General features: G+C 42.0%; 1 protein-coding gene across 3 annotated transcripts in view; it reads left to right on the forward strand.

Annotated features, from left to right (window-relative positions):
- PCMTD1 (protein-L-isoaspartate (D-aspartate) O-methyltransferase domain containing 1) overlaps positions 1-15,114 on the forward strand; it is a 31,873-nt gene extending 16,759 nt beyond the window's left edge. For all 3 annotated transcript variants that reach the window (XM_083187404.1, XM_083187403.1, XM_083187402.1), the window contains 4 exons: positions 2,813-2,915; positions 4,291-4,462; positions 7,664-7,787; positions 13,829-15,114. In XM_083187404.1, coding sequence (XP_083043530.1) covers positions 4,409-4,462; positions 7,664-7,787; positions 13,829-14,196 — 546 coding nt within the window. In that variant the 5' untranslated portion in view covers positions 2,813-2,915; positions 4,291-4,408 and the 3' untranslated portion in view covers positions 14,197-15,114. The remainder of the gene's footprint in view (positions 1-2,812; positions 2,916-4,290; positions 4,463-7,663; positions 7,788-13,828) is intronic.
- Positions 15,115-25,149: the final 10,035 nt, after the last annotated feature.

Here is a 25,149-nt window from a genome sequence, read left to right on the forward strand (position 1 = left end):
TTCTTTCATGAATTCCCAGCTTCAAGTGTTTACCAATACAATGTGAAAGCTTTGGCCTTTTAGCATTCAATGTACTGTATGCAATTGTGCAAACAGATGAGTATAACTTTAATTTACGGCTTGTATCATTTATTTTCTTTCTCTTCATAAAAAGTTCAACACAGCCACTAGACTGTTTCTAATTGCGCAGCACCAGAACACTTTCTATTTACAGTACTGATTAAAGAGGCTTGTATTTTTTTTGTATTGCAATGAACTTTGTCTGAATGGAAAGACATTATCAACAATAAAGATGCAACAGTTTTGGGGAAGTTGTAAAAATATGCCGTAGGTTTGTCCTGCCACAACAAATCCCACCACTCAAGGGGTTAATTCACATTCTATAAGCCTGGGGTAGCCAACTCCAGTCCTCGAGAGCTACCAACAGTGTTCCAGATCTCCTCACAGAATCACAAGTGAAGTAATTAGCGCCACCTGTGGATCGTTTAAAATGTGTTAGTGAGTAGTGAGTGCACCTGTGCAGCAGCTAGGTTGTCTGAAAAATGTGACCTGTTGGTAGCTCTTGGCTACAACTGGTTTAAGCTGTTCATGTTTCCCAACATTTTGTGAGTTTGGCATCAGGGCAAGGGATATGACCCAGACATCTTTGCATTGCTTTTTGCAAAATGCAATTTTTTGGGGGTTTTCTGTTGACCGGATTTAGAGCCCACTGCTTAGTAAATCTGGGGATTGTATTCATTTAATGTAGAAAAAGGGGGTCGGCGTATAAAGAATGGTTTCCCTGTGGGATTGCAACAGTTGTGATTTCAGTAAATCAAGGGAAGCAATTACACTAGGCAACCAGTAAAATCCCACCCAGATTTCAAACCTGATGCTTAGGAAATAGAACACTAAGGCTGTGTACACACAGGGGCGATTTTGTCTAATATCGCGGGCAATATGGTCGCTAAACGACCATATTTGTGATCGCTGGTCGCAGGAACATGCTCCTGCGCCCAGCTGATTTCCACTGCCGGGCTCCCCCGGCAGTTTCTTTTTCATCAGCGACCATCTCTGGTCGCTAATGCAAACGGGACACTGAGCAATATATCGCTCGGCGATATATCTCCCCGCGTGTGTACGGGGCTTTAGGCCAATAATAAAAGTGGGTGTGATATATTAGGTCAACCATGTCTAGTACATGCACAAGGTTGACTTTTTCACTTTTTATGGTACGAATGGCTACACCTGAACACATGGACCTCCAGTTTACATACCGCGTCCCATTGCATGGCTTACTTCACACATAATACCTCGCTCCACTGTTCTCTGCGCACTATATCATTTCCAGTTAAATTCTGCTTTGATGGTAAAGGTATGAAAAAGTAAAAATAAAATCAAAAGAAATACCCAAAACATCATGTCGACCTTTTGCTTGCATTGACAGTTTGACTGACGACATATTGACTGTCAACCCAGACATTTCTGTCAGTCATTTCTGCATGCAAGTAAAGACCATTTCTTTCACATAGATGGGGCCAACTCTGGATGGGTGTGGTATATTGTTCCGACCAGGGCTATTTTTGTGCAGGCTCCAGCAGGAACTGTGGCCCTTATTCTAGTTCACTCTTTCTGACAAAATATTTCTTAGATGGACAAAACCATGTGCACTGCAGGTGTAAAACCCCACCCAAATCTAATTATCTCTGCACAAGTAACACCTGCCTCACCTGCAGAGCACATGGTTTTGTCCATCTAAGAAATATTTTGTCAGAGTGAACTAGAATAAGGGCCACAGTTCCTGCTGGAGCCTGCACAAAAATAGCCCTGGTTCCGACAGTCGGGATCCCGACAGTCATTAGCCCAACGTTGGGATCCCGACTGGCAGGACTCAGACAGCATGGCGAGCGCAATAAAGCCCCTTGTGGGCTCGCTGAGCTTGCCACGCTGTGGGCACGGTTGCTTGCTATGCTTGCCACCTATTCTATTATCCCTTATGGGGGTCATGGACCCCCACGAGAGAGAATAGCCGGTGGCCGTCTGGAACCCGTCTGTCTGTGTTTTAACAGTCGGGATCCCGACTGGCACCCCTTTGGATACAGACCTAGATCTGAATGATTGTTCCTGGAGTATGCAGTGTGGCCAGACAAGGCTAAGTTGTGTGAGACTCTAAATGTACACTAAATTATCACACATACACTAAAGCTGGATACATACTATAAGATATATCTTTCCAATCTGGCTGGTTGGAATGCAAATCTGGTATTGCCTGAGAACAAATTACAATCAACCATTACCAGATTTTCATTTCAACCAGTCAGATTGAAAATGTTATATAGTGTGTATACAGCTTAAGATCTTACCAGATCTATAGTAGAGTCACAATTACAACCCAGACCTACACTAGGGCCCTTATTCTGGTTCACTCGCAAAGACAAATTCCTTCTGAAATGGACAAAACCATGTGCACTGCAGGGGGGCAGATGTAACTTGTGCAGAGAGAGTTAGATTTGAGTTATTTTGTTTCTGTGGAGGGAAAATACTGACTGGTTTACACTGCAATATAGATCTCACTTTGAAGTAAAACCCCACCCAAATCTTATTCTCTCTACCCAAGTTACATCTGCCCCACCTGCAGTGGACATGGTTTTGTCCATTTGAGGAGGAATTTGCCTTTGCCAATGAACCAGAATAAGGGCCTAAATTCACAAACGCCCTAACATGCTAAAAACGCTAGTGTGACCGTGATCTTTTTGAAAATGATAAATCCTACTACAATGTTTTCAGATGCTGCTTCCCGTGTTAACCAGATCATTTTTTTTCTGTATTGTAGGTCCATTTGGCATAAATCATGGAGTTGAGCTTCATTCTGATGTGGTGGAATATGCCAAAGACAAATTGGAAGCATTCATTAAGTATAGTGATAGCTTTGACAAGTGAGTTTCCGTAAGCTCAATTAGTTTAGTAATGCATCCTCATTTCTGTAGGAGACTACCACGTTGATCACATTCGTTTACAGGTGTCCTGGGGAATCTGGTTGCGCTGAGATGTTGTTGGGATTGTATAAGCTTAATCGCTTAAGTGGAGGCACTATTCTGTATTGCTTTACAACCGTGATCTCTACCATTCACATCCAAATAAATATTTAATGTAAGATGGCAAGTTTTATCTTTTAGTATATTTATACATAACAGTGGACCAGTTATAGAAGGATAGCCTTATAAGTTTTTTTTGTTTTGTTTTGTTAATCACCTTATATTGTTCCAATTACCATTTTTGGAGGACAAAGCAGATCATCGATAGGCTTGAAGACGCAATTAACCTCCTTACCCTGACCGCTTAGATCTTATAATCATCTTGCTAACTAGTATTTAGTGGTGCTTAGGAAAATTATGTTTTTAAGGGTTTTTTGTTATGACTGGAAGTACATGTTTGATTTGGGTTGGGTATGATAAGCTAATAGTCATGATGTTGACATTCATCATGTAGACAGTGATGTAATGTTGACACATTGCACTGATGGCCCAGTGGTGACTTTCCTCCTCCTGATGGCTTCAGCAGCATATTCTGCTTCACAGCGGTCATGTGACCAACACTTCCTGGTCAGACCTCCAATCATCTGGTTTACCCGTAAGTATACCTTTGCTATGCCTAACGCTAACCCCTAACCACCCCTCGTGCCTAATCCTAATTTCGACATTAAACATTTTTACAATGTTGACATAACTGTCAAAAACATGCATGTCGACGTTGTTCTTGTTGACCTTTTGACTACATCCCCATTTCCTCAAGTCTGTCTTTCTGGAAGTAACGCCACACATTTCTGATCGGTCACATAGGACCATTTTGGTTTACGGAGAGGAGCATGGATCGTATATATGGCATACTTGTAAAACATAGGATACCCATCTCCTATAGCATAAGATTGTAGTCCACTACCTAAACAGAATGTGAGGCTGTAAATACATGAAGAAGAAGAAAGAAATACTGTTTTGGCTACAAACAAAATAAAGTACTACATCGTTCTATGTGAATATAATGTGAGCCATATTTTAAAGTTGGACCGTTTTCCCATTTATTTTCTGGAGCTTGTTAGCTACTCACCTCTGTAGGGTTGGCATGTATGCATTTAAATCAATATCTTTTTACTCTGCTTTTAAATTCCACAATGGGAATCATTTTGGATGCACACTAATGGGTGCAGGCTGTAGAATTACCATTAGCAGCATACTCTATTTGCCAACGTTAATGATTCTTCAGCTCTTATAGAATGTAGCATGTGTCTAATGTGATGGTTTTGTATTTTTTCAGATTTGAATTTTGTGAGCCGGCTTTTGTAGTTGGCAATTGTTTGGAGATAGCATCAGAAAGTCCGCAGTATGATCGGATTTATTGCGGTGCTGGTGTACAGAAAGACCATGAAAACTATATGAAGATCTTACTGAAAATTGGTGGGCTTTTAGTAATGCCTATCGAAGACCAGGTGATATCTTTTGTTTATATCGGCAGTCTTCAGTGTTTATGCATAATACAATTAAAACAATTGCAGCTCTTTTACCTTGTAAAAATGTACATGTTACTAATACTGTATATGTATTCTGCATGCTGGGAGGAGGATTATAATGAATTCATAGGATATGTATTTGTAGGCACTGCACTGGGAATAAGGCCTAGAAATGCTCTAAAGAATTCTATACTCCGATGAAAGCAGACGTCAAGTAGTGGTGTAAGCCACATGTAATTGGGGAACGGAGTCCAGGAACATAGTCCATGATACTGAGCAATATTATACCCCGTTCTCACTGCAGCCAAATTCCCGGGTCTAGCATGTGGACCCGGGAATTTGCCTTTTAACACAGGATTTTTGGCAGTGTGAATGGGTCGCATATCCGGATCTCATACATGGGTAAAACCCTTCTTTTTACCCGTGTCTGAGATCCGGGTATGCAGACACGGGTTGACCCGTTCACACTGCCGAAAAACCTGTGTTTAAAGGCAAATTCCCGGGTAGAACTTCTTCACCCGGGAATTTGCCTTGCAGTAAGAACGTGGGTCCAGTGCGGCAGTCCCCAGCATTTTAATGCCGGGTAAAAGCCGTGTCTTTCTCACTCGCAGTGAGAACACTGCATTAGAGTCTAGGCAGGTCTTGGTCATAGTTGTAAACTAAAGTGGGCTATAAGCTAGAATTATTTTGCTCCAACCTGCTAATTGTTGAGTTGAAACAATAAGTGAATAGTTAGTGGGAGCAAAAGGTTAATTTGCTATTTGATCCCGTGTGACGAAAAGAATCATTCCAACTAGCTGAAGAAAACAAATCTAGGTACTTGTGTAGTATCACGGCGCCCATCGCATTGCAAACCATAAGGCATGCGATGGTATGCAATGCGATATCGCGCGATGTTCCCCAATGTCATACAATTTTAAAGTTGTATATGGCATACAATGCCATAAAATGCGATGGGATGCGATTATAACTTGTATAAGCACCCTAATGGGTGCTTACAATATTAAATGCACCCCCAGCCACCCACCAGTATAAACGTGAACCCGAAGCGTGGCGAGCACAGCGGTACGCGTCCTCCGACCTTTTCATACCCCCACTATCCACGTCGGCGCGGAGTTGATTTTATAAAGTGTGGCGAGCGCAGCGAGCCACCGAGCCCGAAGCATGGCGAGCACACGTGCATAACTTCACAGGTATACTCGTCTCCTCGCGGGGCTCGCTGCGCTCGCCACACTTTCTAAATTCAACTCCACGCCGGCATGGATAGTGGGGGTATGAAAAGGTCGGAGGATGCGTACCGCCGCCCCTCGCGGGCGCGCTGCGCTCGCCACACTTCGGGTTCACGTTTATACTGGGGGGTGGCGTGGGGGTGCATTTAACATTGTAAGCACCCATTAGGGTGCTTATGCAATTTATCATTGCATAGGGGGCTAAAATCGCAACGCAGTGCATAGGGTGTATGGCATGCGATGCGATGAAAAATCGCACGATCACATATCGGGGGCGCCGTGATAATACACAAGTACCCAAATCTATTTGAATTCTCCTAAATGGTTGGGCAACTGTCTATCGTTTTAGTGTTGGTGGAAGTTGGAAGCTTTTATCCCAACTAAACAATAACTCTTCCAGATTGCTGCACTTACCTGTAATGCAGGACCTTGGTCACAGCTGCACCTGACTCATTGCTATACTTTTCCATGCTTCCTTTGATACAGGGTTAGTTGTCCCAGCTACTGTAATTGTCAGCCAAAATAGGAACAGAAACAAAAGGACAACAAGAGCCCAATACAGACCATATTTTAAATACAGTAGAAAGTAAAAAAAAAGTTTGATTGTGTCTTTATTGGCTTTAGCAATGTGTCATATTTTGGGCATAACATGTCAAGTACTTCAAATTACATTACCATATACTGCTACTGCTCTGCACACATTTATTACTAGTGTGTAAACTATACATTTTCATACCCCCATATATGGGAGGAATTGATCAGCGCATTGCCTCATGACAAGATGGTGTGGGCTAATGCCATTCCCCATGTCCATTATTGTGGGAGCCTGCCCTGCACTCGAGTTGTTGGACTGCCCCATGCACAGTCTAGCGGCCATGTGCATGCTATACAGCGCAGTGGTGAGACAGTGCACCCCCAGCCTTTCCTCTACGTGGCATACTCTGGGTGCAGATGGGACATTAGAACAGTGTCTGTAAAGCAGGATGGGCTGTGATTTTTTTTTTTTTTTTTTTGGTTTTAAAGCGGTTTTGTCTTTTGATTTTTTTTTTTTTTCTATAAGCATTTGAAAATACCCAAACTCCACAAATTTGTGAGCATAAAAGAAAACAGACAGGATAGAGCTAATTCAAAATAAATAAATAAATAAATAAAGCATTTGTTGAAAACATAACAGGCTTAAACTTGATATATCACATGACTATGATGAAGATAGTCAAAATATCCAGATCACAAGTTCAAACATTTAAAAAGCTACACTTGAAGTTTTTGAAAATTTTGTGATTTATCCCTAGACATTTTAATGTTTTTATACTGAATTTTGGAATTATATATATATCTCTCTATCAACATTTCTAAAATGATGCTTAATATTTCTGTATAGGTCACTAGTTACACAAAGTTGTACTTGTAGGAACTTGCAAAGCCAAAAATCACAGGTACAGAAGTGTTGTTAGCACCCAAGTAAGGAATCAATCCATATTTATAAACAAACAAAATACAATGGATTGAATATAAAACATTTATTTTATAAAATACAATAAAATGATCACGGCTCCTTGTAGCTGAAGTAATTTTCGATGTTAACCGTGGTTGCAATGACAGACATAGCATACCCTGGGTATGCTACTTCTGTGATTGCAAACCACTTACTCAGCGCTTCCCCACCACTGCAGGGGCTATTGTTAAGCCACTGAATAAATTAAAAGGCTGACTACAGTTAACTCTGATTTCTCCAGTGTTGTATTCGGCTTGTGTAACATTCCCATCACCTCTCGGCATCCTTAAGTGTCTCATTAGGCTAAGTAATAAAAAAAAATAATTGTAAAAAAAAATACATATCTCAATTTGAAGTATAGAAAATTTGGTGATAAAAAAGGAGAAACCTGCAATTTTAAACTGGTTAACTAAGTTAAGTTTTTTAATAGAATCAATGTGGTTTGATTCACTTCAGCTTACTCAGATCCAGAGAACAGGACAAAATACTTGGGAAAGCAAGAACATTTTGGCCGTTTCCTTTGCCCCCTTGATGCAACCAAGTAAAAATGACAACCACAAGTCTGAAACTGTGAGATTGCGTAAGTATCTACAGCGTTTTATCTCTGTAAAAATTATCTTCATCACTTTTATAATTACATACACTTGTTCTGTTTACAAAGATCATTATCATGTCAACGTAATACAAAAAACTATGGAGTTCTAAATCCGTAATATTTTTGAAGAAACTTCTCAAAAGTACATTGTTTTTATGTTCAGTTTCAGTGCATTTGTACTTGTGATATTATAGCTCAGTGGTTCCCAACATTTTTTAGGAATCACGGCACACTGGAGCATAATAATTTTTCTCACATCGTCCCAAGGTCAAAAGCTTCTTATGGAGAAATTTAGAAAACAATTATGTAGAATGCAAGAAGATGTTCTACTGTTCAGTTATGTGGTGAGCGACCTGATTTGTGAACGTTTGTCCACATATTTGTTGATCACATTGACCATAAATAATTTTAATTGGTCCTGGACCACCAACACAAGGCACCCCTGAACATGCCCCAAGGCATCCCAAGGTGCCACAGCACACAGTTTGGGACCCACTGTTATAGCTTATAAATGCCTCTAACATAGATTAGGTGGGTCTTGTTTGTTCCAAATTAACGAAAATTACAGTGCACTGAGCAATAGTTGGAGCAATGATTTTGTGATGTCCATATTAATTCATTGATTAATTTTATTTTAGTTGAAGAATTACTTTGGATTATTGACAGATTTAGACAAGAAGACACATTATAATATAGTATAGGATATACTTCCTGTAGAAGACTGTGTGCTTGTGTATACTCTAAGACTAGTTTCATTTATAACCCTAGAATAGCTGTAGCACGTGTGCATATATAAAGTAGAGTTAATCATATAAAATGTTTGGAACTGGAGCTGTGGTATTGCTCCTACAGTAAGTCAGATCAAACATTCCCATAGTACCTCAACTAGATGTTTAAAACCACTTGGGGTGAACCAAAAAATGGTGATCCCAGAAGCAATAAGAGTTTGAATATGTAGAAACATTGCTTCTCTGAGTTAAGTTCTTTATATCTCCAGTTATGTGTAGGCCAGACAAGTGAAACAGGTATAGGGCGGTATTCAATGAGGCAGAATCGCCAAGTTTTATGGCGATTCTGTGTTTTTTTCGTGTGTGCCGGCGATTTTTGGAGCTGAAAAAGCGAATCACCCTATTCAACGACCTCTATTCGCCGATGACGACCGGTGAATGAAGCACCAATCGCCAAATGTTATTCTCTACAAATCGCCGGTTTTTGTCTATAGGAATTTTCATGGGGATTCGCCGGTAGTCGACGGGAATCACCATGAATCGCCAAAAGTGTATTCAATGAGAAGTTGGCGATTCTTATTTCTTGTTTCATATCGCCGTTCCTCACCGAGTGTCCCTCGTCATCTTTTTATGGTGAACTTTTATAGGAACCTGTGAAATAATTGGTTTTAAGTGTTCAATTTAACTCTGCAAGTGTAATGTATTATTATTTGCTGCCCTTGTGTGATGTGATGGTCGTAGAAGTGCTATACAAATATATATTTAATTTTTTCTGGTATTTTTTTTTTCTCCCACAAAGCACTGTTCTTACCCATGGTGCACCTCACTTACCCATGATTCTCCTCCCCACCTCACTCCTTCGTTTGGCCTTTGCGGAGATTACACAGCTTTTGCAGTCTGCTGTATTGGAATCGTTTTTTCAGGGTAATTTGCATTTTTCTTGCATTTCACTGCAATTTCTTACAGTACTGAAGCTGTTTAGGGAAACGCCGGATTGGCTGAGAATCGCCGTTGGGGGCGGCGATTCTCAGCCACGTTGAATAGGGTGACACAGCTAGTCCCGGCGACTCCCGACGAATCCCTACGCTTGGCGAATCGACGTAAAAAAAACGGTGAATGGCTGGCGAATGTAAAATCTGAATCGCTGTGACCAACGATTCAGGTCATTGAATACCGCTCATAGTATAAAACATCAGGTTCTGTCACTGGAAGTGTGCATCAAACCGATAGTTCTTGTAACGCAGCCACCTGATCAAAGTAGGAAGGGTTTTGTTGGTTTGCTAGTCATTTTAAATGGTTGACCTTAGTTGAAATACTTGCGTAAGGGATCATTCATTTCTATACAATGCTGATACTTTCACAACGGAGGAATTATCAGCTAACTGCAAATGTGTTGCTTTAACTCTTTGCATGCACCAAGGTAGCTTCTGCACTTGCACTGACATTATATACCCAGAGTAATTGGCAGGAAGAGATTGTTTTGGGGAGTTAATGTGCAAGTGGTGTCAAAATGTGGAGGCGTCATGGAAGTTTGAGGCAGATATCTGCCTTCAGCTGCGATCATGTATGTAGAGAAAACTGCAGACAGCGTCGCTGTTGCTGTGGCCAGTCTGCATAGCCATAGGTGAACCATGTGAAGTCTATGGTCCTGATTATTGCATTGGATTACACAATTGTGGAGCAACTTCTGATGACTCCGGTGGGCATCTATATTGCTTCAGGGATGGCAGTTTTACGTGTGATGATTAGCCGTTCCATAACCTAGAAAAATGCAGCTGTTTATGCATTTGCATAAAATTGGGAATTATGGCTATAGTGCAACAAGTTCTGTTTAATTGCATGAAAGGCAAACTGTCTTCGTTTCTGGCCCTAGATTTGCATCTGTGCATGAGCGAACTTTAGATATTTCTATCAAGAACAAAGTGGTGCACTCTGTTTAGCTTGAGATTCTGTAAGGAGTAAAATAATGTATTTGTATTCATAAGCGGTAATTCCCTGATAACTACTGCGAAAGAGAGGATCTTTTTGAGGAGACATTAGTAGTGTCACACACACACGTATAAGACATTCTGGGGGAAATTTACTAAACGAAATTTGTAAAAAATAGGTGTATTTGTATCCAGAAATACACTTATTTTTGACATTTACTATCCCGAAAATACGGCAATTCGTATTGATAGCACATCAATACGAATACGAATTGCCGTATTTTCGGGATAGTAAATGTCAAAAATAAATGTATTTCTGGATACAAATACACCTATTGTTTTTTTACAAATTTCCATTACCGTGTTTCCCCGATAATAAGACACGGTCTTATTTTTTTTTTTCCCTCAAAAAAGACCATAGGTCTTATTTTCGGGGGAGGGCTTATTTTAATAGATGCTCCATGTTACATGCCCCACTGTGCCCTTACAAAATGCCCCACTGCGCCTTTAAGAAATGCCATCCCAGTGATCCAGATAATTTAATGTATTTAATTACATGCCCCCACCTGTTTGTTTTATTATTACCGTACTTAAACGGTATCTTGACGGCGCTGTGTGGTGAGCAGCAGCCAGCCGCGTGATATGTGTAGCCCCCGCTCAGCTCCCGCTGACCCCCGCTGCAGTGTGTGATATGTGTAGCCCCCGCTCAGCCCCCGCTGACTCCCGCTGCCCTCCGCTCACCTCCTCTCACTCACGCCCGCTCACCTGCAACACGTGACGTCACGCCTACCGCAATGCATCCCTGGGAACGGGAGCTGCGGTGTTGCAGGTGAGCGGGCGTGAGTTAGAGGAGGTGAGCGGAGGGCAGCGGAGGGCAGCGGGGGTCAGCGGGAATCAGCGGGGGCTACACATATCGAATACATAAAATTACATGGGGAAAATGATAGGGCTTAATTTCGGGGGAGGGCTTATTTTGGACCAGCGTCCAAAATCTGGGGTAGGGCTTATTATCGGGGTAGGTCTAATTATCGGGGAAACACGGTAGTAAATTTCCCCCTATATATCTAAAATGAAACTGTAAGAACAAAAGCACAGACACAGAGGATTTAACAACTTTGCATGCATCGATTACCGAGAATAAAATGTTTTTAGTTTATTGAGCTGATCAGAGCTTGATTTTAAGGGGTTTTTGATTAATATACCAATCACCTGGAGTGAATAATAAAACAATAGTAGAATTCATTCGTACAATTTTTTAATTCTCACCCCATATGAAAGCATTAATAGAATGAAGATTCAGTACAGTGGCCAACTGTTTTTAATCACTAGATTTCCTACCTTTATTCACATTCTTTAACCTTTTGAGTGCCAAGTAATTTTTTTCAATTAGTTGGGAAACTTGCCAAGCAAACCTTTTAATTCATAAGGACCTGTATTTTTTACATTTTAAAGGAAAAATAAGCTTATTTTGAATAAAAAAAAAATTATATAACAAGTGTGAGTGACACTGGCATTTTTAGCAGATATTTTGAAAGTTTTTAGAGATTCTGTTACTCAAAGGGTTAAATGTTATTTAAAGAAAAAACTTGTGTGCATTATTGAATAGAAGAATGAGAAAATAATAAAAATTCAACATATTACTGAAATAGAATTTTTAAGTTTTTATATTTTAAATGTAAAAGACATCGCACCAAAGATAAGTATATGATTGGTTCCCAGCGTGCACCACAAGATCCCATCTTTTTTCTTAGTTCTTTACAGTTACAACTTTTTGCGACCAGTTGTACCATTTCTTTGGAAGAAATGGAAACTGAATAAACCTCTCCCTATAACATTAGATTACTTCTGTGCGGAACCATTATACAAGATCCATGAGTTATGCGTGTGATAACAGTTATAATTAAACTGGATTTTGGCTTTTGTGAAAATAAATAAACATAGTTGATTTTTATATGTAAAATGATAAGAATAAACATCTTAAAACCATTTTATATTTGAGAGGAGTGTAACATTGTGCATAACAATTCCACCCCATGTAGGGTATATATTTAAATATTCTGCTTGCAGTGCTATGCTTTTGTTTTGAAAAATTAAAGACTACAAAATTGAGACGAATAACGGTCTAAACTGAGCTTCGTAGTTCTAATAAAGCAGAAATTAGGCAAACCTTCTTCTATACTTAATTAATCTAATAGGAGTTATACCACTGTACAAAGCATTGGTTAGACTGCATCTAGAATATAGAGTACAATTTTGGGCCCCACACTATAAAAAGGACATCATAGAACTGGAAAAAATCCAGAGAAGAACGACAAAGCTAATAACGGGAATGGATAATTTAAGCTATGAGGACGGATTGGAAAGAATTGGGATTGTTTATGCTAGAGAAGAGACGTTTAAGGGGGGGATATGCTTAACATGTACAAATATATCAGGGGCCAATATATGGAACGGTCAGGCGCCCTTTTTACTGAAATAAAGGACTCAAGGACACTTGAGAATGAGTTTAGATTAGAGGGAAAAAAAAATTGTTCCCTAAAAAGGAAACATTTTTTTACGATCAGGGTAGCCAAACTATGGAACTCTGTTCCTGGAGAGGTGGTGTTGGCAGACACAATAAATATGTTTTAAATAAGGTTGGACAAACATCTATTGGTTAAAAACATCTAGGGGTACAAACAATAATCATAATCTGTCTTTAAAGATATCAGAATACACTATGTATCACAAGGGATGAAGATAAGATATAACACTCGCTAAAGGTTGAACATGATGGACGCAAGTTTTTTTCTTCAGCCTTAACTACTATGTAACTATGGGCCTTATTCTAGTTCACTCTTTCTGACAAAATCCTTCTTAGATGGACAAAACCATGTGCACTGCAGGGGGGCCAGATGTAACAGGTGCGGATAGATTACATTTGGGTGAGTTATTTTGTTTCTGTGCAGGGTAAATACTGACTGCTTTATTTTTACACTGCAATATAGATCTCACTTTGAAGTAAAACCCCACCCAAAACTAATTATCTCTGCACAAGTAACATCTGCCCACCTGCAGTGCACATGGTTTTGCCCATCTAAGAAGGATTTTGTCAGAAAGAGTTGATTAGAATAAGGCCCTATGTATGTAATATAATATGTATTGGATGCATACAAATTTATGAAAAATGTTCCTAAACTGAACCTGCTACTGTAGATGGCTCAAATGACACACTGTCAAATTTGCAGAATGACTTTATTGTTGTTCCAAGCTGGCTTATTAACTCTGTTTCTATCTACTTTTCTGGTTGGACTAGTCTGAAATACCAAACTTTTTGTTTATACAGTATATTTGACAAATAGACTTACTACTGTACTTATTTTCTTAACAGCTGCATGTACTGTAAGGAGCCTCCAGGACTTGGCTCGCATCTATATTCGCCGCACACTTAGGAACTGCATAAATGATGAGATACAGGCCAAAGGTGTTCCCCCGAAAGCACCTCAAAAACGGAAAAGGAGGCGATGTCGTAGACGCCGCATTAACACCTATGTATTTGTTGGAAACCAATTAATTCCACAAGCCTTAGATAGTGACGATGAAGAAAAAAATGACGAGGACAGCAAGGATGAAGAAAAAGAGCATAATGAAGCTTTGAAAGCGGAGGAGCCCCCACAGAACCTACTTAGAGAGAAAATTCTGAGCTTACCTCTTCCTGAATCTTTGAAAGCATACTTGACATATTACAGAGAAAAATGATGATGCACTTGAATTCAAAACTTTATTGCCTGCTGATATTTCATTTTTTTTCTTGAAAATGTAGCACTTGTCAATAAAATAAAAAAAAAAATCTGTTAACTTTCATCAACAGATCCAGTAGACACCTACAATTTTGTTGAACACCATTAACCAATTGAGTTTATTTTTTAAAACCTGTATATTTTCTCAACATTTTTTGAGATCCAATGTACACAAGATTTTAGCTGTAGCAAGTTACCACTTTGCGGTATGACTTGCAGTTTTGGAATATAATTCAGCTATACCCCTAATTCTATATACAGGTCACAGCATATTTAAGTCTGATGTGTTTGAATAGCTGTTGTCTTATTAAAGTAATATCAATCATTCAATCGTGGTGAAACATTCCATTCTGTTTGTTTCATTTACTGTTTATCCCTTCAAAAGTATGAAAATTGCAAAGCTAGCTTTTTGTGAAAGCTAAGGTTTTGTGATTTTTTTTTTTTAAATAAAAGGTGTTTAAATATGGATCATGTTGTCCTTTAAAAGAAATGTTGCTTTGTTACAATCCTATTTAAAATAGTCAAACTTGTATATTTTCCTTATTACTGATGTGTTTAAAAATGTTTCAATCTACATTGGTTAGCTGAGTAATCTGCCCTTTATAGGGATAAAATATTAGCATTTCATTCACTGCTGTCAATGAGCTATTCAGAGTTGAAATACTGTACCTGCTCCATTGAATTGTGATTTGTTATTTTTGTTATAGTTATTTTCACCTTTTTTATATTTTATTATGCTTTAGAATACCTAGGTTGAATAAGGATCCTTGTTGCGTGTTTGGATTTTCCTCAAACTATTCCATCTATAAATTAGCCTGAAGTTCATTGGATTCTTTGTTCTAATAATGAGCCTAGGTTTTTTTTGTTTGTTTTTTAATTGAAAATACTAAAAAAAAAAAAAAAAAAAAAAAAGGATAAATCTAATTAAATATTTGGGTACTTATGTAGTATCTGGGCTGCCGATTTCTAAATCGGGTCGGATCGGGAGATCGCATCGCATGCGACCATGCGATTCGATGCGATGCGATGCGATGCGATGCGATGCGATGACCCGATTTTTCCATAGGAATCAATGTTAAAATGGACTGAGTCCATTTTAACATGGAATTCAATGGGAAAAATGGGTCCTTTTCATACCCCTACTATCCAAGTGGGCATGGAGTTGGATATAAACCTGTGGCGAGCGTAGCGAGCCACCGAGCCCGAAGCGTGGCGAGCGAAGCGAGCCCCGCGAGGGGACGAATACTGTCCCCTCGCGGGGCTCGCTTCGCTCGCCACGCTTCGGGCTCGGTGGCTCGCTACGCTCGCCACAGGTTTATATCCAACTCCATGCCCACTTGGATAGTAGGGGTATGAAAAGGACCCATTTTTCCATAGGAATCATTTTAACATTGATTCCTATGGAAAAATCGGGTCATCGCATCCGATATCGGATGCGATGCGATGCGATGCGATGCGATATCGCATCGCATCTGATTGTATGCCTTAACTTAAGGCATACAATCAAAAAATCGGCAGCCCAGATACTACATAAGTACCAATATTTGTTTGGTTACCTTCAGTTTCAAAACCAATATATGGTAGCACAATTGCTACTTGTTCTGCAGTCAATGCTTCTTTCCCATATTTATGGCCATGTCACAATAATGGGCAATTTACTGTACTATGATACACGTTGAAAATTGTGAGGCCTTTTATTTATAAAAAAATATATACAATTGAATACAAATGTTTGTTACCACCTGCATGTATAAAAGTTTATTCAATTTTTAGGTGCAAGTTTAGACTTCATTAAAGGTGTTTTTTTTTTGCTGGGCACAAATGTCAAACATTCCTTTATAAAATAATATCACCAGCTAAATAAAGTTAGTTAAATCTCTTTCTCTGTGAATGAAGAAGCAATACAAGCCGATGGATTAAATATTTTGACAATACTATCAAAATATATATTTAATAATTTAAAAACAAATGCATTAGGCAGTGTTATTTGTCCATTCATATTCTATTTTGAAATGATTTTAAATGTAAATACCTTCCCGTTGCCAGTTTATAAACAATAAAAACATTACTGTGGGAAAAAAGAAAATTTATTTAAAAGTTTTACCGCATTTAAAATGTAGCTTAATTTAAAGTCACTTTTATAATGTGTGTTGTGCAGAGATCTGCATAGCTGCTATAGGTACCCGGAAAACTATTGTTAGAACTTATTTCAGCATAAAGAATATTGTAAAGATTAAAGGCAAACTCCGCTCTTAGGTATTGATTTTTTTTTTTTAATAAGCATTTTCAAAAACGAACGTTGAGTTTTTGGGCCTATTGGACATATGAGGTAGTGGATAAATTGTATATGTAAAATGCTTTTGTAGAAAAACGGAATGCAATATTTGATTGTACTCTTTTGAAAGCGATTAATAGATATGTTTGGTTATATATATGTATTTTCATGAAATGCTTGTCTCCTCTTTTTCACCAACTTTATGATTGCATTAACGGATAGTAGAAAAGCAAGTTAAAACAAGTGGTTATTGGAACATTTTGCATATGCTGTTGACAGGGATTATTGCAATAAAAAAATGTGAAAAAAAAGTGTTTCTTTATTGTAAGTATGTTTGCTAAAACAAAAATACACAACAGATGACCTGCTAGGCCGCCAGTCAAAAATTGAGCATACACGCTGAGCGATATGGGTTAATGATAGTTCAGTGACATCACCGGGACCCACTAAACATGTAGGTCGTTGGCTGTTAGCCAATATTGTCCTGCATGGTCTGACAATGAGGAGGGGGGTTTTCTGCACTGGAGCACACGCTGTTAATTATATTGACTGTACGCATTACCTGTAGGGTGTATGGGCCTTTTATTTATTTTTTAAAACCATCACAAGCAGCCTACAACTTATTGACTCTTTTGTGTCTCATTCAAAGTGTTTTGGCAAAGTTCATGAAAACAGAATGGTAGCAAATTGCTCAAAATATGATGTGCATATCTTGATGTTTGTTATGGATGCCTGCATGCCTTTCAGTTTTCACATGTCTCATTATACTCAGCCAGTTGGATCAGAACACAAAAAAAACAAGCATTTTGCTCTAACTTTTCATATTGATAATCCTAAATGATCTAGGCTTGGAGTGTTCTATGTTCTGCTTCTGGTGTCTCCACCCCTTGAAATGATGACCTGTTTTGGGGGCTGGGGAGGCATAGAGACTTTCTGCGGTACTGGATGTGTTAATATTTGGTCATGATAAAAAGGCAGGCCTACTTTAATTATCTTGGGGTTTCCTTACCAGCAAATATTACCATGAGTGACTATTACTGATGTTGCTTGGTCTCCAGTTATTCATTGGTTATAAGTGTCCCCAGGAGTTGAATGTCACTGCTAGGTTCATTCATAAACACCTGGAGTCTATGTAATGGTTGATGAATGTATCGGTCTCATGCACAGCATTAAATCAAAGATACTGATTTCAACATATGAGAGCCAGAGGATGGATAAAAATGTTTGCTTTCGTTTGTAGATCATAAGAATGGTTTCAATAGTATAGCAATTACATGAGAAAGAGGAGCATGACTCTGGTAATGTTTAATAGCCAAATATAGCTATTAAATAGCATATAAAATACACATTAAAATAGGCAAAATAGTGGCGAATTATACTTACTGATCATTCCTTCCTTTGTAGACACCCCATGGCAGCCTCACGATGGGTTACGCCCCCTTTCTACTCTGATAGACAGGATCAAATCTACGAGGTACTTGTTTCCTAGCACGGCGCCTATCGGGTCCCATCGCATACCTTAAGTTAAAGTATGCGATGGGACCCGACCGACGCGATTTCGGGCTATTTTTAGCCTTTCCCGACAATTAGAAAATTGGGTCCATCGCATGCCATTATAATGGCATGCGATGCGACCGACGCGATTTAACATTGAATGCATTGTACTCAATGTTAAATTCCTATGTAAAATCGGGTCCATTGTATGCCATTATAATGGCATACAATGTGATGGACCCGATTTTACATAGGGAACAATGTTAAGTGGCCCCCATACCCGATTTTTGAATGTATACCCACCCTGATGGGTAATTTGTATGTGAAATGCCCCCCCATTGTTAATCCAACCCCACGATGAACGCCAACCCGAAGCGTGGCGAGCAGCGGCGGTACGCGTCCTCCGACCTTTTCATACCCCCACTATCCACAGCGGCGTGGAGTTAATTTTATATAGTGTGGGGAGCCACCGAGCCCAAAGCGTGGCAAGTGGACGCGTAATACCTGTGAAGTAATGCGCCTCCGCTCGCGGGGCTCGCTGCGCTGCCACGCTTCGGGCTCGGTGGCTCGCTGCGCTCACCACACTATATAAAATCAACTCTGCGCCGACGTGGATAGTGGGGGGTATGAAAAGGTTGGAGGACGCGTACCACCGCCCCTCGCGGGCTGGCTGCGCTCGCTATGCTTCGGGTTGGCGTTCATCGTGGGGTAGCGTTAACAATGGGGGGGGGCAGTTGACCCATCAGGGTGGGTATACAATGAAAATTGGCCTCCGGGGGGCATTAAACATTGCGCCCAATGTAAAATTGGGTCTCGGGGACCATTTTACATTGGTTCCAATGTAAAAATCACGTTGATCGCATGCGATTTGGTTGCATGCGATGCGAACGACCCGATTTTTTCGGACCCGATGGATACAATCAAAATCGCTGGCGCCGTGCTAGGAAACCGTACCATCTACGAACCGCCCACTTCGGGGATATAGCCTCACTCCTCCCCCACACCGTCCTACAAATACAAGGGAGGGAGTGATCGCTGCCATGGGGTGTCAATTATCATAAGTATAATTCACCACGCCCAGCCTCACGATGGGACATACCAAAGCAAACTCACGGTGGGGCAGAATATGCAGAATTCTTTATTTAAGCTCCATGCAATACAAAGTCCCCAATGTGGGCAGCAGATACATCCAAAGAATAATGACTTGAAAAGGTGTAAATGGAGGACTACGTCACAACCTTGCAGATGTACTCCACCGATGCTTTAGCCTTACAGGTTCCAAGAAACCGCCAATGCCCTGGTTGAGTGCACCTTGATTATGGCTGGGACCTCACATTCCTCTTGCTTTTATACAAATGCAATCAGCTTCCGAATCCATCTAGCAATCGTCTGTTTAACAGGTGCTTGTCCTCTTCTGACACCTTCCAGTATAACGAAAAGATGACTGGACCTTCTGATATCTTTTACCTTGTCAAGATAAAACTTTATTCACCTCACAAGATCCAAAGTATGCCAGGCATACTTGCCTCTTCAGATTTGGGGTGAGGATAATATGCCAGCTGCACAATTTCTTTATTTTAAATCTAAAGCCCAAACTACCTTAGGCAGGAAATTCGAATGCGTCCGCAAGACCACCCTATCGAGAAAATGTGTAGAAATGGTTCTACAGCCCACAATGCCTGTATCGCACAGACCCTTCTAGCCGAAGAAATGGAATACCATCGTCCATGTAAGGACTCTCAAAGATGCCTCCTGTAAAGGTTCAAAGGGTTGTTTCATGAGTGCATTCAGGACCAGGTTCAAGTCCCAAGGGGCCACAAAGGATCTTACTGCAGGACACAATCTAGAAATTGATCTACAAAACTGCTTCACCAGCTTCTCCGCCAGGCTTCTCTTGAGAAGGATACTCAAGGCAGATATCTAGACTTTGATGATAGAAACTGCCAGCCCCTTATGAAACCCCTCGAGCAGGAATTGCAGCACCTGAGCAGTAGAAGTGGTTCCGAATTCCACAGACAACCGTTTCCAAGCCACAAACTTTTGCCAGAATCTGTAATAGGCTGATGATGACGTCTCTTTCCTTGCCTTCAGTAAAACTGCAATAACTTGTTCCGACAAGCCCTGCTACCTCAGTAAATGCCTCTCAGTCTCCATGCCTTCAAACATAACCCTGCCGTATTGGGATGATAGACCGGCCCGATGCAGTAGATCTTGACTGACTGGCAGGGTTCAAAGTTCTTGAGCCGCTAGCCTGATGACCGAGGCATACCAGGAATGGCGATCACCTCGACCTGGTCTTCCATAATCTTATTCAACACCCGGCCGATTAAAAGAACCAGAGGGAACACATACCCCGGTCAAAAACTCCAGCGGATCGAGAAAGCATCCACCGCTTCCGCCTGAGGCACCGAGAATCTTGCGCAAAATCTCTCTACCTTCCTGCTGGTGAGGGACGCCATGAGATCCATCTCCGGAACTCCAAACCTTCTGACAACCCACTCTCCAAGAAGGATTTGCTTCCTGCTTAAGAAATCTGCCAAAATATTTTCTTTCCCATTTCAGAAGGGAATGAGACAGCTCCTGAATCTTCCGACATCTCTCCTCGAATAGACAAATGTTGAATGCTCTGGTGTCTATAAGGGTTCAGAGAAAAATAATGCATTGAGATGGATTCAGCTGGCTCATCTTCCAGTTCAAGACCCATCCGTGCATCTGAAGAAATTCTATGACTGTTTATCTTTTCCATTGAATCTGCAGCCACCAAGATATCATCCAGATAAAGCCTCACTTGGATACGTTGTTCTCTTAGTCGAGCCATAAGGGTGACTAACACCTTTGTGAACACCCTTGGAGAGGAGGCCAGGCCGAATGGTAGGCATGCAAACTGGAAATGCTTTCCATGCACACAGAATCTCAAGAACTTCCTGTCTGCCAGATGAATTGGAATATGGTAGTAGGCGCCCTTCAAGTCCAATTATGCCAGGAAATCGCCCGTCCTGCCAGGATAGTCTTTAATGTCTCCATATGAAATTTCATTGGTTCGACAAAGGAATTTAATCTTCTTAGGTACAGAATAATTATGTTACCTTCTGAACTCTTTTTCCACCAGGAAGAGACTTGAATAAAAGCCTCTTCCCCACTTATTCATGGGTACCAAATCCACGGCGGCAATGCCTAAAAGCTGATCCAGTAGATCCCTCAACGCTTTCCTCTCAATACTCTTCAAGGAAAGCCGTGACTGCAGGAACCTGTCTATTCTTGCTCACTGGGAGAACTTTATTCTGTAACCCTATTTGACAATGCTGGAGACCCAGCTGTCGTCGATCGAATCTTCCCAGATGTTTGCAAATTCGAGCAACCGGGCCCCCACAGGAACCGGACCATAGTTGTCATTGCCTCATATTCTGCTTGAATGGTTGACAAAAAGACTGCCGTGAGGATCCCGAGGGACCTTTTCTGGAATACTGCTGGCCTGGTCTATAGGAATTAGCTTCCTGACACTGCTGTCTAGACAATGACGGTACTGGAAACTTCCTCCGGTTATCTTGTGGCAGCCTCACCGACCTTCCACCAGTCATCCTCTGAATCAAGGCATCCAACTTGGCACCAAACAGCATAGAACCTTCAAATGGCAACGAAGCCAAAGGATTCATAGAATGTGAATCCGCACTCCAGGTACTCAACCACAACGCCCTTCTGGTCGAGGCTTTGGCTGCCATAGATCTAGCTGAGAAAGATACCATATCCAGGGATGCCTCGCACAAATACTCGATAGCCGTCTGCATAATCTCTAGGTTCCTTTGCATATACTGTCTTGAGATCCTATCCTTCAAATCCTTAGGACTCTGGATACCACTACCCCTGACTTTAAACTAGTAGCTGTGGACAAATGCAGTCTTCTCAGGGAGTTCTCTATCTTCCTATCTATCGAGTCCTTAAATGAAGCCTCATCCTCCACTGGGATAGTTGTTCTGGAAGTAAGCTCTGTGACGGAAGTATCCACCTTAGGTATCCCGCAGCAATTAAGGAGCTGCTCATCTCTGATCGAATACATTCTGTCCAGTCTAGATATATTTCCCTGCCGTTTGTCCAGGTTCATCCATTCCTTTGCAATGAGATCCTTCATAACCTTATGTACAGGAAAGATTCTCCCTTTCTTTGAACGATCATCGAACAGCAGGTCTTGCTCCTCCGCTGGTGCCGGCTCCTTCTAATAAATGGTCTTATAAATGTTCTTTAATAAACTCTCGACCAGATCTAAGTTGAAGAGTCTGCTCTCTTCTTTAATCTCACTAGATTCCTCACTGGAGCCATCATCACCAAATAATACTACAGACGAACCCAATTCTTCACCACTGAAGTCTGCCTGCTCCCTGGACCTCTTCATGGATTGAAACTGCAGATATTTGTCCTTGGGACTTTTTCATCCAGTCCATTAACTCCTGTAACATATTAGGCTGAACCGCCACCGGCTCCACTCGGGGGTTCACAATCCACACAAAGATTGCCATTCTGAGCTCCTTTCACAGGCTTGTCACAAGCAGCACAACAAACAACATTCTTCTTCTTAGCTGCTTTCTTCTTAGGCTCCTCCTGCCTAGGCACACTAAATAGACAAGATATCCAGATAACTACCTACTGTCACACCAGGGGGCTGAGTCCACGAGACTGAGACCTCTGGTGGGGACCTGGACCGGTACCTGAACCGGGGAGGTTGGAGAGGACCCTTGCGCATGAACTGCGCGACAGTGCACCCTGGAGCCAATGAGTAGTCAAAGGTAAAATACAACCGAGTTTATTTAGCAGATGGTTGTAATATGACAGGCAGTAAAGTATGCAGGAATAATGATACAGTTCATGCAGATTGCAATACTTTACAGATGAGTTGAAGAATTGCATCGATGGTGGAACATCGGATCCGGAATATCGGATGTGAAGACTGTGGGTCCGGAATGACGGACGTGGAGACTGTGGGTCCGGAATGACGGACGGAAGACTTGGAAGCTGGAGATCCGGAATATCGGATTTACAGGCGATGATGGAACATCGATGATTGGTGATGCTGGAGCATCGAAGGACCAGAGTCCCGGAGCTAGGCTTGGTCGCTGGGCTGTAGAGGCAGGATCACAGGCGATGGAATAACCTGGACTTCACAGGAGATGGAACAACCTGGAACACACTGCAGCATAGGAGACAACACCAGCAGGAAATACACTTGCACGGAGACAAGGACAGCTGACCATACACTGGAGACAACTGAAGCACTAGCAAAGGTTCTGAGAGCTCCCAGCATACTTATACCCACTGAGTGGCCAGGATTGGCCGGGCAGGTATGACTGGGAGATCAGAACCCTCAGGATTGGACAGAGCAAACATGTGACTGGGAAGAACATGGCAGCCCCCATGTCTGCTATGGCGGGAAAGTGTGTTTGTGCACACCATGCTGGATACTGGGAGCAATGGCGGAGGGACGGATGGATTGCCTTGCACTGAGTACTGTCACTGGGGACAAGGAGAGCGGTGCACCGCTCAGCCGCGGACTCAGCAGCGCTGAGAAGACTGGAGGATGGCAGCGGTGATGGCGCACGGCAGACAGGACGCCGGCAGGGATGACGTCTGGACCGCAAGCTGAACCTGCGGAGGCACTTAGCCGGTAAGAAAGTCTGTCTGACAGCTCGGATCGTGACACCTACACTAGAAAATAAAGTCTAATGTCCCAAAAAACAGGCTTACCTCCCAGGGGCATTGCCAGCTGTTTGGGGGCAAGGCATCTCCACTCCGAATAAGCAGCAGCAACACAGAACCTCCGCAGACCCCACTTCTGGGTCTAATAAAGAGAAGGAGAGCAACAAGAGCCCACTGATCGCACTTCTGGGTCCGCGCTGACAAGGTGGGACCGGCGTACAACCCGCTAGCACAGACGCGCGGCGGGAGAGCACTCCGTATACCGTGCCTGTGGTGGGATTAGCACTGGCCGGCTAACCCCAGACACCGGCTGCTTTCGGATCCAATGCTGCAGATCTGGAGACACCGGAGCACTACAGGAGCCAAAAGATGGGCAACTCCCATACGGACTCCCCAGCATGCATGGCAGGACTCCCAAAGGTCACACTCCAAGCCACCCCCCCCCTGTAGGGCGCCACCCCTCCAAAAGAGGTAAGGTTCTAGAGAAACAACACTTAGGCACTGAGATAGGAGAAAAGACACTGGTGTGGGGGAGGAGTGAGGCTATATCCCGAGGTAGGCGGTCTGCAGATTTGATCCTGTCTATCAGAGGAGAAAGGGGGCATAACCCATCACAAGGCTGCCATGGGGGCATAGAAGAAATAGAGCTTTTTCCCCTTTACTATATACAGAGTGAGCTTTGCTCATCTAGGCTGTCTATGAGTTGCAGCATGCCTGGGTGCATCTAGTCAATATGATGCGCATGACGTGAACACATGCTACAACGTATAGTATAATGGGGAGATATAAAAGCTCCTCCCTAAGGGGGTTATTCTGGTCCACTCATTTGCATGCAAATTTGCAAGCGAGCACAATGTTTTTTAAATGCACATGCACCGGGTGTTTGCGGCCACGGCGAACAGTGTTTGCCGGGTGCATGCACCCAAGACTGCTGGCGGGTAACCCATGGGCGTTCCTATAAAACCGCTGGGCGTTTCCATGGAAATCACCCTGTGACACTCGTGCAGGGGGCGGGCAGCTGACAAGCAATTTGCCGATCAAATTGCATGCGATGCGACCGACGCAATGGTCCCGATTTTTATATTGATTGAAATGTGAATAGGGTCCCTGGGACCCTATTTTACATTGGATTCAATGTAAAAGTCTCCCCAGACCCCAATTTTAACCCCCTCAACGGCACCCCACAATTGACACCAACCCGAAGCATGACGAGCGGCGGCGGTACGCGTCCTCCGACCTTTTCATACCCCTACTATCCACGTCGGCGTGGAGTTGAGAATATAAAGTGTGGTGAGCGCAGCGAGCCACCGAGCCCGAAGCGTGGCGAGCGCACGCGTATAACTTCACAGGTATACGCGTCCCCTCACGGGGCGTGCTGCGCTCGCCACGCTTCGGGCTCGGTGGCTCGCTGCGCTTGCCACACTTTATATTCTCAACTCCCCGCCGACGTGGATAGTA

The sequence above is a fragment of the Crinia signifera genome, chromosome 5 (genome assembly GCF_055691185.1).
Source record: "Crinia signifera chromosome 5, ASM5569118v1, whole genome shotgun sequence".
In the NCBI taxonomy this organism is placed as follows: Eukaryota; Metazoa; Chordata; class Amphibia; order Anura; family Myobatrachidae; genus Crinia; species Crinia signifera.